General features: G+C 49.9%; 1 protein-coding gene across 1 annotated transcript; it reads right to left on the bottom strand.

Annotated features, from left to right (window-relative positions):
• Positions 1 to 634: 634 nt before the first annotated feature.
• Positions 635 to 14,839, bottom strand: LOC144952726 (E3 ubiquitin/ISG15 ligase TRIM25-like). Its single transcript, XM_078883217.1, has 6 exons — positions 14,273 to 14,839; positions 5,145 to 5,240; positions 4,045 to 4,278; positions 2,873 to 2,895; positions 2,435 to 2,529; positions 635 to 1,759 (listed from the first exon to the last, which is right to left on the bottom strand). Exons 1-6 carry the CDS (start codon positions 14,837 to 14,839, stop codon positions 1,206 to 1,208), a joined length of 1,569 nt encoding a protein of 522 aa, XP_078739343.1. The 3' UTR covers positions 635 to 1,205.
• Positions 14,840 to 15,842: the final 1,003 nt, after the last annotated feature.

The following is a 15,842-nucleotide window of genomic DNA, read 5'->3' as shown; positions in this document are numbered from 1 at the left end:
AGGTGGTAGTGGTGATAATAATGGTGAAATGGTGATGATAGTGATGATAGTGATGGTGGTGATGATTATGGTGGGTATTGTTGTATTGATGATCATGATGATGGTAATGATGATGATTGTGATTATTGTGATGATTATGGTGTTTTTTGTGGATTTGATGATAGTAATAATAGTAATGATTGTGATTACTATGATGATGATGGTGATCATGGTTATTGTAATGATGATGGTGGTGGTGATCGCGGCAGTGGTGGTGATGGTGATGGTAGTGATGGTGATGATGATAGTGGTTGTGATGATAGTGATGATTATGATGATAGTGATGGATGTGATTATGGTGTTTTTTTGGTGTTGATAGTGGTGGTGGTGATCGGGGTCGTGGTGATGATGGGGATAATGATGTTGATTATGTTGGTGATATTGATGATAGTGATGTTAATGATGATGGGTTGGTGGTGATGTTAGTGATGATAATGGAGCAATGATAATGATGAACATGATGGTGGTAATAATGATAATGGTGGTGATGGTGATGATAGCGGTGGTGTTGGTGATGATGGTGATTGTGGTTATTACAGTGATAGTGATGATGGTGGTGATGATAGTGATGATTGTGATGATGATGTTGCTGATGGTGATTATGATGGTTTTGGTGGTGTTGATAGTAATCATGATGGTGATCGTGAAAATGCTGTTGGTGATGATGGCGATGATGGTGGCGGTGATGACTATGGTGATTATGATTGGGGCCGTGTTGATGGCGGTGATGATGGGGTGGTGGTGATGATGGTGAATCACAGGGATGAGGAGGCGTGGTGACGCGAGCGCGCACTGCAGGTGAAGGAGCGGCCACACGGACTCTGGGGCTGCGCTGATTTCCCTCTCAAATTTAATTCAAATCCCTCAAACTTCTGCACCGGCGATTTGTACTGCACCAGTGACATCGCTCGCGCACACCAACCTGAACCTCACCCCATGCTCACCTCACTCTCCCCCTCCACGCTCACCTCACCCTTCCCTCAATTTTCACCTCACCCTCCCATAGCCTCACCCTCCCCTCACCTTACCTCAACTTCCGTTCAACCTTCCGTTCCACCTTCCGTTTCACTTTTCCCTCACTCTCACTTCACCCTCTCGTCACCATCCCCCTCTCCTCCGTTTATTGGGTTTCTGTCTCGGTTTATTAGGTTTCTCTCTCCCCATCTTCAGGATGCATCACTCAGATCCACGATCTTCAATGGTTCATTAAAACACCACACACACATCCCAGGGTAGAGAGGCTGCAAGAATTTCTGCCGAACGTCGTGGATCACCTCCATGGAGTCGGCTCGGTAAAATGCCAGGAGCCCCCCCTCCCAGTGCAGGTGAAGCCCGATTCTGCGGGGGGAGGGGGCCCCCCTCACCGACAGTGCAGTCTTCACTCTACCATGAAACACTGAGAAGTTGTCGTCACGTTTCTCTAAACACCAGGACGCGTTGCTCCCTCCCAGCAGCTGTGCAGCACCACCACTCCCTTTCCGTGGAATCGTCCCGTACGCGACTCCAACACGACACCGTCGTGCGTCCCCCACGTCCACCTCCCAGTAGTGGTGGCCCGACGAGAAGCTCTCACTGCACAAGGCTTGTGCAAAGCAATAAAACCGGTGTGGGTGATCGGGGCGACCCTGGGAGGCACCAGTCAGCGTCATCGTCCTGAGATTCGAGGAGATCTGGAGGTAGTCATAAGCTGAGTTTGTGTCCAGAGTCGGTGAGCGTCCATCTGTGACAACAGTGATGACAACACCACTACAGAACACCGTCATCACCATTATTCACCATCAACATTACCATCACCAACCATCTTCACCATCACAAAGCATCCATGCCATCAATATCAATGACAACAACATAAACACCACCATCATCAACACTACGAACATCAACATCACTATCGCAATAAGCAACATCACAACCATCATCACCACCACTAGCACCATTACAAACAATCACCACCACCATCATCACTACCAACACAACTATCCCCATCACCACCATCTTCATCACTCTCACCAACATCACCAACACGACCATCATCATTAAAAACATTACAATGACCATCATGACCACCATCACTACCATGACCCCCATCACCAATATCATCAGTACTACCATCAATAGCGATTTTGTTTACACACCACGAGGTTCCAGGATGTAAAAAGATAAATATCCCCCGTGTAGCCTTTGCAGACTGTGGGGACAAATCAGCACCGTTGAAGGTTGACATGACATACGAGGGGTGGGTGGCCAGCACTACGCCTGGCCTATTTCTCGCTAGTGGTGATGTTTATAAAACTCCAGGCAATTATTTGAGGCTAAGTCGACCTCGTGCACACACACGGGGATCATTTATTGTCAAGATGGCCCCATCACGCATGATTCACACTGAAGAACTCACACAAGCGTTTGACTGCAGTTGTCTCCAGGACTTTAAGTGAGGCAATGTCCTCTTGGCAGGGAGCTGAGGGTGGAGCTGCTGTAACCCTCCCTGTCCTGTGAAAGCAGAGCGGACATGGCTGCTGTCTCAAATAGAGCATCGTCACTCACTGGATCATCACAGCTCCATCTCACAGGCACTCATCAAACAAAGCATCATCACTCATCTCACAATTACAGCATCACCACACATAATTACTATTACCACACACAGCATCATCACCACACAGCATTACTATTACCACACATAGCATCATCACATACAGCACCATCACACAGCATCATCACACACAGCATCACCACACACAGCATCCCCACACAGCCAGTGTCTCACTGTCTGCGCCCCACACTCAGTCCCATGTTGTCATGTGTCGAGTCGTGAGGGAAAGTCGTCTTTTACCTGCGCGTCTCCTCCAGGTGCCCCTGTGGGAGAGAGAGAGATGCGTTACTGTGACTCTACCTCCAATCCCTTGTGATCAGTGGAGTTTCCACTGCAACACAGTGGAATATAAACCCCAGAGTCTTGGCTTATGACCCTATGATCACAATACTGACTTATGGGGAAATGTTTCAGAGTGAGACCGCTTGATAGTCAACTAAAAACTATTATTTTTATTTTTCCAGGTAAGGCCTACGGAGCTATGTAGCTCTTTTTCAGAAGCGACCTGGCCACAAATCATAGCTCAACGGAGTGGTTAATCACGTGGAAATATATAGCAGCCCAATACTCTAAACGCACGTTTTCAAATGTGGAGCGAAAAACTGGAGGACCTGGAGAAATATCCATGTGACCATGGAGGGAGACATGAAATCTCCAAATATATAAGGAAGTCAGGTTGGGGATGAAATCCACGACCTCCCGTATACCAGGCGAGGTAGTTATCATCTCGCCGCACCCATGAGGACCAACACTGATTTGCAGGGCAAATATTTCAGAGTGAGACCGGTTGATATTGATCTGTGTTGAGAGTAATTTAGGACTGGTAATTTCTGGTGTTACAAATGCACACATGGCAGGTCTTGTAGAAGTGATGTTCAAGACACAATGATATAATTAATAAGTGTATGAGACCGTGTATATTTTGGCATCCCTAATATGAACAATGAAGGTCGCGCATCAAAGTGGAGGTACACGAAGTAAGAAGCGGAGATGAAATCGGCTCGTGAACAGGTGCTAGTGGATTGTTGCATCGAGGCATCATGAGATGTGGCAATGGCTTAGGGACACCTTAAACAATAAGTGGATAGATTATGGCTGATGACAATCATGAATATCGTGTACATTGTTGTTGTATGGTTAATTTTAAAAGTGCAATTACAATAATATTTAGTTCATATTCACCATTAAACAAACTCAATGGGAATCTGTTGAAGCATGGGAGAGAGAATTCATTTAACTGAGAAAATATGAGCTGGGCTTCCAAATGGAAGCACTGGAGCTGTGATACGAATCCATGAATGGTGCTGTATTCTCAAGCCTAGTGGATGCAAACTCTCATTCAGCAGCCTCCCTCTCCTGCTGCTGGTGAGAGGGCTCTGTACCAATAGCAAAACTGGAGACTCTTGGCTCACCTGCAGGAACGCAAGCGAATCCCTTTCCTGTGCTAAGGCCTCCAGGCGAGTGGCTGCTGCCTGGAGCTCGCTGATCTCGCGCTGGTAGTGAGCAATCTTCTTCTCAATCTGGGACAGCTGCTCGTGCCCTTTCTGCTCCGCTTGCTCTAAAGCCGCCTTCTCCTCCGCATCCAACGCTGCTCTCGTGCGGGCAAATCTGACTGAAATTGAGGCCTTTTCATCTGTCATGGACCCCTGCAAAGATAAAGAAATGCCACCTCTGTTCATTAAATGTCTGATTCTTCGTGAAATGACATTCAGGTCGGTGTGACTCGAGTGCAACTGTGAAGGTGTGCAGACAGTGATACGAGTCTGCAGCACTGAAGCCTCCTTCTTCATCTGCCACCGATAATGCCGCTGTGCATTTTCACTACAACACAATTCGCCATAACGGGTGGGGGCTGTGAGGCATTGAAATCAAAGACCATCGTGAGTACATTTAGCGTCTGTGCCATTCTCATTGCGCAAGGCAATAAGGAAGCGCGCTTGTTTACCTTCGCATGAAGCAAATGGAAATCTGTAATTTACCTTCATCAAATACATCCTCAATGAGTCTCTTTTCAATAAAATATTGAAATGGGACGATAGGCCAATTCCTCTTTAAATTAGTGTTTTGATTGTGAGAACAAACCCACCACAGATGTATAAATGAAAACAGGGGATCATGAACCCACTTGCTATACTGCCATCTGGCCAACCATAATCCAGAACTGGTTTCAGTATTATGGTGTACAACAGTCTATGTGTGATCCACCAAATTTGTCACCAGAGTATTGGATAAGAGGTATTTACTACCTCATCTGACCAATATTGCTAACGGATGTTGAAGTGGTAAGTTGTATGCAGATGTGGGAATTATTAATTTCCACCAATTAATCAATTCCTTATTGGAGATGAGAGCCACCTCTTTGCTCGTCTGAGCATTGAGGTGCATTGACCGGTGTGTCTTTAGTCCCACGGTGTGTTCAAGCCAATGGAAGTCAACGTTAATGAATGGGGTTGTCCATCCATCACAAACCCTATTCAGGGTGGAGTGACAGTGTCTGGCCCAGACGCGGTACCTGCACGTCCCTGCGAGCGGCCTCCATCTGCTTCACGGACTCCTCCGCCTCCCTTCTCTTCTCCTCCACCGCCCGCGTCTCATCTCCCACTTGTTTCTGTGAGAGAGGTCACCAGGGGAGACTGCACTCACTCTCTAAGGGCCCCCTCTCATCCCCACTCCACTTGAACCCTTCCACAGTGCCGGTCTCAGCTCTAGGCAACAGCGGCCCCGTGCAGTCATGGAGGCCGGGGGAGAGAGCGCTGCACTCAATGCCTCTGGGAGCTGGGCTCCGAGATCATGGAGCTTGAGTCCAGGACCCACTCACTCTGCACTGCACAGGTTCACTTCACGTACATTCATTACCATTGGAGATTCACTGTTATGGTACTTGTATTGTTCCCCCCATAATTTGACATGGTAAACTTGCTAATAAAACGTTCATTTTCCTAGTTAAGATACAATTTTAAGATCGTATATGATTTAAATATATTTCTTCTAGAAATAAAAGGAAAATCTAGCCTTTATGTCAATCCACTGCTGGATAGAGCCTATCCACTTTGTATCCATCATGGGGATTGTTTTGCCATAAACTTCCACCCACGTCATCGCTTTACGGCAACTCCTTCTGCAAGTTCCCAATGGTTAATATTCACTCAGGGTCCAAGCACTAAAAAATGCCTGCAGCATTCCCTAAAACGTAGCCCTGAATGTTCGTTTGTCAAAACGCCAGGAGGTTGGATATACAATCGCTACAGTGATAACTACTGCAGTCAGTAGTTATTAATGTAATCTCAGTAGCTACTACTGAACAGTCAATATATACTACTATAGAGTCAGCAAATACTACTGTAGAGTCGGTAGATACTACTGTAAACTCAGGAGATACTACTGTAATGCGAGCGTAAATGGGGTTGCTGCTGAGCTCTGGTCCAATCACACGGCCCGGGGTATTGGGGGGCGGAGCCTGGTCTGCGGGGCGTGTGGGAGAGGCCACCGTTCACCTCGGCTCCCCAATGGGAGGCGAGGTGAATGGGGGCGGAGCCAGTGGGGTAGTATGAGAAGGCTGGATCTGACGATCCGGAAGGGGGGGAGTCAGGGTCACGTGGGGGGAATGAATATAAGTGGAAGCCCGGAAGAGATCGGGGCAGTCGGGGAAGTTAAGAGTCTGAGCCACGTTGGGTGGTGAGAAAGAGATCCGCGCCATCGGCCACGTGGCCGAAGGACCTCAGCACACCGTCGGCCAGCGGTGTGCGGAGTGCGGGAGTAAAGGAGCTAACGGAGGAGCGTGCATGGCACGCGAGAGGGAGCGTGCGTGGGGCGCGCGCGAGATGACGCTGGTCCGAGGAGGAGACCAGCGGGGTGCGGAAAAGAACCTGAATAAAAGACAAGCGGAGACCAGCAGTGCCTGACGGAGTCTTTTATTACACTACTATAGAGTCAATATATACTTTTGTAGAGTCAAATATTACTGCTGTAGAGTGGGCAGATACTTCTGTTGAGTCAGCTAACTACACCTGGGACAAAGGGTTTCTTTGCCGGGATGAAGAACCCTGGTCCCTCTCGAGACCTGGCTTATATTCTCTGTGGCGTGGCTGGCTCCACCACGCCCAACTTCCAGAATCCTCGGGAAGGATCTGGGTCTCAATCATGTGACCCCCCTCTTGGGGCCCCTCTGTCAACTTAACCGGTCACGTATCCTCCCGGGTCAACCAGAGTGCCATGGCCTCGCACAACCTTATCCTTCGGTCAGCACCCACACACCCTGTCCTGTAGGGCCAGCACTGCACTTATGGCCTGGTGCCATCCAGCGCTTTTATGCAGCGCACACCATGCTCCTCTAGGGCCGGTACAACACCTACAACATGGTGGCATCCAGCGATGTCATTACACTACTATAGAGTCGGTAGATACTACTACAGGCATTAGATACTACTGTAGAGTCAGTAGTTACTACTATAGAGTCGGTAGTTACTACTATAAGGTCATTAAATACTACTACTACTACTACTACAGTCAGTAGATACCACTACAGTCAGTATATACTGCTGCTGATTTAGTAGATACGACTATAGAGTCAGCAGATACTGCTATACAGTCATCAGATACTCCTATAGAGTTAGTAGTTACTACTATAGGCATTGGCTATAGAAGTACTATAGAGTTTGTAGATAATACTGTAGAGTCAGTAGCTACTACTATAGAGTCAGTAGTTATGACTGTAGAGTCCGTGAATTCTACTGTTGCGAGTGCAACTGAGTTTCAGTCATACTATTAGAGGCAATACATGTATTTAACACCAACAAACAGAGTAACTGCCCCTTAACAGAATGCCAACCTATGGTGGTGACCACCAGGCTAACTACACTAATTACAACGTAACTATCTACTATGGACCAGGACCACAGCTCGGGTCCAGGTCCACGTGTTGGAGACTCGGTTGAACGTAGACATAGACGAAGGTTCCTTCAAGATGAACAATCCCAGCCCCTCTGGGGGACCCGGCTAATATTCTCTGCGGCGTGGCTGGCTCTGCCCTTGGCCACGACCACCTTCCAGAATCCTCGAGCAGCATCTGGACCCCGACCACGTGACCACCCCTAAGCCTCCACTTGCGGCCCCTTTGTAGACTTAACCCGTCACGTGTCTTCTCGGGTCAACCAGTGTGCCATGGCCTTCAGTTACCCTTTTTGCCCTATGGCCGGCTTTGCACACCAAGCATGATGCCATCCAGCGCTATCAATCAGCACTGACCGAGCCCCTCTAGGGCCGGTACTAAACCCACACCAGAGTGGTATCCGCGATGTCAATACACCACACGCCGTGCCTCTCTACGGCCGGCACTACACAGTGACATACCGCGATGTCACTGCACTACTATAGAGTAGGTAGATACTACTGTCGTCACTAGATTTGACTGTATAGTCAGTAGTTACTACTATAGAGTCGGTGGAAGTTTGGGGATTCTGGGACAGACAGTGGCGAGGGTTCGGATAGGGGAAACTGGGCTGGTATTGGTCTCCAAGTCGTTGGCTGTGCCCTGCCTTATTGACCAAGGGTGCATTGAAATGCCATCGGGACAGCGATTGGCCTTTCTGCAATCCCCTACTAGGCTGGCAGTGGCTAATGCAATGGTCCAGGCCCTGGCGAAGGAATCTGTTACGATTCCACCAGGTGCACAGATACTGGTGCCCTTATGGCTCAGGAAGCATCTGGAATTGGCGAATCCAAAGGAGGGGTCCTCTTAACCCGGTCTAAAATAGCGACTCGGGGTCTCACGTTGTTGGGCGCTCAGACTATTGTCAGAACGTACCAAGAGCCCTTTTCACAAGTGCTAAATGTTGGGCTTTGGGCAGCTGTGGTCCAAACTGGCACAGTGTTGGCCCATGCAACTGCTGCACGTTGTGAGGAGACTGACACAGCTGCAACAGAAGTCGTTGGCGCGGTGGAAGGGGGAGGCAAGTCGGACGAGACATAGATTCACAAATTGTGCTCCGAAAATTCCGATTCGACCCAAGAACAATGGGAAGAGTTGGGTGCTCTATTGCAGGAGTTTGCGGATATTTTTAGCAAGGGAAAATTTGACATTTGCCGCACTTCGTTACTGCAGCACTGCATCAAGATGGGGAACGCAGCCCTGATAAGACAGAGTTCATATAGGATGAGCCCCTAAGAGAAGGACCATGTCCGGCAGGCAGTTGGCGAGATGTTGGCCGCGGACATTATCTCTGCCTCTACCAGCCCGTGGGGTGCTCCCATTGTATTGGTTAAAAAGAAGGGAAGAGAGCCTGCGCTTTTGCATAGATTTCCGGAAACTGAATCAAATTTCCATGGCAGATGCATATCCACTCCCTCAGATAGACAATTCCCTGGATGCGTTGTCTGGTGCCCAGTTTTTCTCGATGCTCGATTTCTTATCAGGGTTCTGGCAGCTGCCCCTGGACTAGGAATCCAAACCTAAGAACGCGTTCTGGACGCCAAAGGGTTGTTCCAATTTAAATGCCTTCCTATGGGGCTGCATTCGGCTCCAGCCAAGTTTCAAAGGCTGAAGTCATTGGTTTTGGCAGGTCTGTGATGGGATTCGTGCCTCATTTATCTGGACGATGTCATCGTGTTCGGATGCACGTTCAAAGAGCACTTGCTGCAATTATGGTCGGTGTTTGTCAGAGTGTTGGTGGCCAATATTAAATTAAAACCGCAAAAAGTACCACCTCTCACAAACATCTGTGCGGTATTTGGGCCATATTGTTAGCACATCCGGGATAGCCATGGACCCTGACAAAATGGCTGCCTGCCGTCTGTTCTGGACAAAGACGCGAGTGACACAGGCATAGGAGCTGTCCTGTCCCATGTTAAGAATGGAGTGGAGAGGGTAGTTGCATATGGCAGCCGCGTCTTGTCCACCGCAGAACAGCGGTACGGTGTCACCCACAGGGAATTCTTGGCCATAGTGTACTTTGTACAACAGTACAGGCCTTATCTCTATGGCAGGGATTTTGTTGTTCGCATGGATCACGCGACCCTTCAGTACTCCCTGCGAGTAGACCAACCTTCCGGCCAGCTCTCACGTAGGGCTGGAAATACTTCAGGAGTATTTGTTCTGAGTGACATACCATGAAGGGGTGCGGCATTGTAACGCTGACGTGTTGTCCCACCTGCCCCCGGGGGTGGGTTGTGTGTGTTTGTCGGGCGCGGGTCGATGTACACCTCCGGTGGCGGGGTCTCTGGCCATCAGAACGGTGCTCAATGAGGGGGAGCCCGCCAAGGTGGTCGCGCCGGGGGACAGCACTTTCAATCTCACGAGTGCCGAGTGGTGGCGGTTACAAATGGAGGATGTATTCCTTATGGCGTTGCAGAGTCGCGCTGAGTTGGGGCATAAAGAGTCTACTCCAATGGATGCCCCGCAATCATTTCTTCAGGACGGCCTCTTGATGCGGGGCAGATTGACGTGGGTGGTGCACGAGGATAAAATGTTACACCTCGGGGTGCGGAAGACGTTGTTGATGTTGCAGAGCGACTTTTATTGGCCGGGAATGTCGAGTGACATGTACCACTTGGTCAAGGGCTGTACGGACTGTGCGTGCAGAAAGCTGCTGCTAAGGAAGTCCCAGCCTCCGTTGCAGTCCATTTCAGTGTCCCAGATTAACGAGTTGGTCGCGCTCGACATTCTGGGACTTTTCTCGGTCATGCAGAGAGGGAATAATTTATCCTGGTAGGGGTGGAATATTTCTTTCAGTGGCCGATGGCCTGGCCATTGCCCGATCAATCGGCCGCTTCCATTGCTGATGCGTTTTTGCACGGCTACGTAATCATTCATTTAAATAAAATAAGTGCCTCCAAGTCTTAGCGTCTCCGAGTTAAGTCACTACACTACTATAGAATCACTAGATGCTACTTTAGAGTCAGTTGGTACTACTATAGAGTCACTAGATACTGCTGACTCTATTGTATGAGGGTGTGTAGGTATATATGACTACAAAATAAAAATTGGCTGGGGGGAAGGGGTTATAAGATTTTTGGAGGGGGGGAGGGGTCGACAATTGTCGGAAACCTATTATATCAGCTATCTACACCGCATTTACTATTACTTTTTGATTCAGGACTTCTGCAAGCCTCTTATAATTTAATTGATGGACAAATGAACAGACAAACGGAACTCTGGGCTTTCACAATAGCTTAGTATTTGTGTATGTGTAATGCGGGCGTAAGCGACCTTCCGGATGTGACGTCACGGGGAGGCGGAGCGAGGTGACGTGGGTGAAAGGTTGGGGTCCTTAAGTGGGTAAACCGGAAAGAGAAGGCAGTCGGGGTGTGAATGGAAAAGAGTGGGGCTGCGCGGGCGAACGTGAGGAGGGGGCACCGTTGGCCAGCGGGAGCCAACCCCGGAGAATAGCAGGGAGCTAAAGGGTGGTGAGAAGCTGCGGAGAGTACAGCCAGGAAGGCTGTGTGTTAGAGGCAGCGGTGTGGCTGCAGAGAGTCGCAGGAGCGACGAAGAGAGAGAGAGAGACAGCACGAGGCTGTCAGCGCTGCGGAGTAAGCAAGAGCGAGAAGAGCAGCAGCGATTACAGCCAGGGGGGCTGAGAGTGAGTAACAGCAGCGGAGCTGCTGTGGGGGCTACAGGAGCGACAGAGGCCAACAGAGGGGCTGCTGGTGGAGAAGAGAGAGACATCGGAGTCAGCACTGTGGGGACTGAGCAAAGAGGAGACAGCCGTGTGGGTAATACAGTACGGACCAAATAAAGGACACTGAGCCAGAGATCGTGGTCAAGTCTTTTATTACATATGTATATGTTTTTTTAAGAGAAGACAAGTTTTGAAATAACATTTTCCCACAGACAAAGCTGGGTACTTCCTTTTAATAAGATACAGTGGTACCCTGGAGATCGAACTTAATTCGTTCCAGAAGGCCTTTCGAACACCGATTTGTTCGAACACCGAATTAATTTTCCCCATAAGAATTCATGTAAATTACATTAATTAGTTCCAGACACAAGAAATATCTCATTATAAAGCATTTTAACACGAAGTTTACAGTAATTACATGCATAAAAATCATTAAAAAAAACAAGAAACACAATAAATGGGATAAATAAATAAATATATGGAATAAATGAAATAAATGAACATTGAACTTCACTTTACCTGTAGTTAGGAGAATGGATGGCTTGAGTGGAAGGTGGTGAGGAGGAGGAGGTGGTGGTGTTATTGTTTGGAAGGGAAGTCCCCTTCCATAATAACGTCCGTTAACTGCCCTTATAGGGTTCTTTCTCTTTTGTGCTTCTTTTCTGCCACTAACTGTGAGTCACTTGAGCTCTTTCTGACTAAAAACTTATCTAAAGAGGTTTGTTTCTGCCTCCGTTTTAGGATGTTTCAAAATGACATTGCATTATCATTAAAAAGATGTCTCACTCTGTTGGCTACTGCTTTATCTGGGTGAGAACTACGCGTTAACTTAGCCTCTCATGCGGTAAAACCTTTGTCTGGGCATGCATCATGACGCTGGCCATACGCGTCTCGGCCATACAGGTTCTATCAAGTCGCGATTGCCCGTTCGACCTCCGAATTTTCGGTCGGTGTCTGGGGCAAAAAATGTTCCGAAATATCGTTCGAACACCGATTTGTTCGAGTTCTGGTGCGTTCGATCTCCGAGGTTATACTGTATATAAATTGTTACTTAACATACTATCCAGGAGTAACCCGACTTTAACTCTAACATATACATTATTGGATTAAGTTTAAAGAGATATTGTAAAGCGCACCTGCTCTTGACACATCACAGGACATGGGGATAACTCATGAACAGGGGGACACTGAGACTCAGAGGAACACATGGGCACACGTGGAACACTGAGACTCAGCGGGACATATGGGCACACTTGGAGACACTGAGACTCAAAGGGACTGTGGTGCCACAGCGACGGGGCCGCTCTGCCGAGCCAGGGAACCGCCCGGCTTCCCCCACCGCACTGCCCCCCATCACCCCCCCCACATAAGCACACACCCGCACACATTCCCCTCCCCCATAGAGCTGGAAGGGAAGGTCACCTGACCGACCGGTTTTTATCCGAGAAACCCTTATCGGGATTAATTCTCACGGTTTCCGGCGATCAGGGAATTGGATGACCTCCCCGGTGCTACGTGGCACCGCGGCGCTGCGGCCAGCCTTAATATGGTGTGGTCGCGGCGTGGGGCATTCGGCCACCGCGGTTGAGGCGCATTTCCCCCCACACACGCGAGTATCGACGGGGCAGGCAGAGGGAATAAGCATTGTGATGGAGGAGCATCATTAGAAAACACGCAGCGCATCTGAACTGCATAATCAGGCACCCCCGCACCGGCAGCGGAGGGACGACGTAATTACGCTCGGGCACGCAGGCACCATTATTAGGGGAGTTAAAGGATACGGCTATTAGTATGAATAACCTGGAGAGCGGGGTCACGCGGGCAGCCGTGCACAAATTCCCACGGCGCACCTTTGTAATGGACGCCGCCGCATAAACCTCGATGATGGGGGCCTGCGTGAGAAAGGGATTAATTAGGATTTATGCCGCTCACTGATTAGTGGATCAAAAGCGCCCGGAACCGCCGTGCACGGGCTCGAGGTGCACGAGCCCATGGTTCAGCGCAGCACCCCTTTGAGGTAGGGAGAATAAATAAGGGGGGCGCAAGGGGGAAGGGGCTCTCTTCTCTCCAGGCCAGCGGACCAGCAGCAGCTCCAGCCAGCGACCCGGACGTCCGTGCGACGTATCGAGGTACCTCCGCGGGCGCCAACCAGTGAGTGGGGAGGTGGGGTAGGATCATAGCCGATAAATAGGGAATAGGTACCGGTTTAGTGGAGTAGGCCAGCCTCGTCGACTCACTGATTCAACATTAGTTACCAGGTAATAAATCATTAATAGCGAAGCGTGGTCTCGCGTGATCTTGTCGTGCAGTGTGAGCGCGTGGGGAAGCGTGTGTACGCAGTGGTTCTGTAGTGCTGCGGCTCGCCTCGGGGGAGCGCTGCGCAGAGCGGTGCGCGTGTGGGTGCGCGTGTGTTCACTACGTATATGATACAGGTGTGCGATCACAACGTGAGTGCTCCGTGTTGAGTGAGTGCCGCGCAGAGCTGTGTGCGTGAGTGCGCGTACGTTCGCTACGTGTATGATACAGGTGTGCGATCACAACGTGAGTGCTCCGTGGTGAGTGGGTGCCGCACAGGGCTGTAGACGGGCGCACGCTCGCAGCGTGCGAGAGCTGTACGTAGCGGCGTAAAGAGGGGGAGTATGGCGTTTGATTGATGATGCCGTGCGCACGTATGCTTGCAGCGTGGGAGCGCTGCGTGAAGCCGTATGGGTAGGGGCGTCGCGTTCGAAGGCCGGCGAAACCCTAGCGGGTATTAGGGAGGTGGGGTAACATAAACGGAATAGGGGATGATGGCGGGAGAGACCCCGGGGGCCAACGGCCCCCACAGGACACGTGGGAACACTGCATTTATGTGGAGTGTTGTCCATGTCCTATGAAAAATATTAAATCCACTTTAAAATGGCTCTGAGCCATTCGCTGTGGTTTCGTTATAATTAGATGTTGCTGTTGACAGCCAATGACAGAGTTCATCAGCTTATGCTGCTGTATCGTGGGTACTACTCGGTGACTGTGATAACTTTCTCCTCACCTTTCGTTTGTCGTGCTCCATCTTCAGAGTGACGAGCTCGTGCCCTCGATGATCCACAGTGACGGTGCAGTCCCTGCAGACGAGGCGTCCATCGTTAACGCAGTAGAAGAGGTACTCTTCTCCGTGTTCCACGCACCGTCGATTCTCCAGGTTCACACCGGGCGACACCAGGACGTGGTCACTAAACTTTGCCAACTTCCGGTGGGGCGCGACATGGGTCATACAGAACGACGTCTCACACTTGAGGCAAGTCATCACTGCGGGCTTCCTGCAATGATCGCAGCAAACAGCAGAAATAGCAGCATCGGCAGCCATAGGCTCAGCCACTCGCAGCTGCTCGATGAGGTTAGTGAGCGTCACGCTCTTGTTCAGCTTGGGCCTCCGAGGAAAAGTCACTCGGCACTGTGGGCAGGAGAAGGACTCGGCTGCATGCCAGGTGCCTTCCAGGCACTCGAGGCAGAACGAGTGGCCGCATCCCAGCGTGCAGGGGCAGCGGAAGGCGTCCAGGCAGATGGGGCAGGTCAACTCCCCTGGAACCTCGCTATTACTTGCAGCCGCACTCGCCATGGCCCTGTGGCTTTGCTCAGAGACGGGCGCTGGCTGGAGCTCAGCCAGTCTCTAGCTGTAGCTCAGGCAGCTTTTTGTTGTAGCTCAGGCAATCTCTGCCTGTAGCTCCGGCAGTCTGGCTCTAGCTCCGGCAGTATCTAGCTATAGCCCACGCAGTCTCTAGCTGTTGCTCAGGTAGTCACTTGCGACATCTGAGACACTAAACTAGGAACAAGCCACCTAAATGTGAGGCACGTTAAAGTACAAAGTCTTTCAGTTTGATTTGCATATCATGAGGCGCACCCTGGAATGTGTTGACTTGTGACCGGGTAGACATGTCTCGGCGCCAGAAATGGCTAGATAATATCAGCTAATCCAATCTCTAATCACCTCATCTCAACTAACCTCTTGTAAACTCAGGTCACGTCAACACACTTCTGTGAAGGTTGGTCCATCTTGGCCCGATGAACCCTCTTGTTGTCCACACAGATGCTCTCACAAACAACAGCTACCCTCCAATTACACAAACTTACGAGCCCCACCGTCATGCTCGCTCAGCTCACTGCTGCTGGTGCTGCCGGGGCCCCGCTGGTGACGCTGGCTCAACTGTTGCTGCTGCTTCTCCCGCTGGCGCCACTTCTTTTGCTGGTGCTGTTCTAAAAGTCAACCCTCTTGTATACTTGAAGGTGCCAATGTGTTTTGGCTACCCGGCCTCTATCCACATCCAGATAATTTCAGTTTCAAATGGACCAGAAACCAGTCGAGTAAGACCCGTAGGATTGTCTCTCCAGCACTCCCAACACAGCTTCACCTACTGTATCATCATTGAACACCACTGTGAACCACGTAATATTGTATCCGTGACAACGAGATAGGGTAATGGCGTTACAATAGGGAAAGAAAGAGGGTAAGAAGTGAGGCTGCTTCATATACAGGGGCAGTGTAGAGTCTATCAACAGTGTTGAGTCTATGGGCAGTATTGAGTCTATGGGCAGTGTTGAGTCTATGGGCAGTGCTGAATCTA

Source organism: Lampetra fluviatilis, chromosome 69, assembly GCF_964198595.1.
Source record: "Lampetra fluviatilis chromosome 69, kcLamFluv1.1, whole genome shotgun sequence".
Classification (NCBI taxonomy): Eukaryota; Metazoa; Chordata; class Hyperoartia; order Petromyzontiformes; family Petromyzontidae; genus Lampetra; species Lampetra fluviatilis.
Note: the sequence above shows the minus strand (reverse complement) of the source record. Positions and strands in the feature narration are given on the sequence as shown.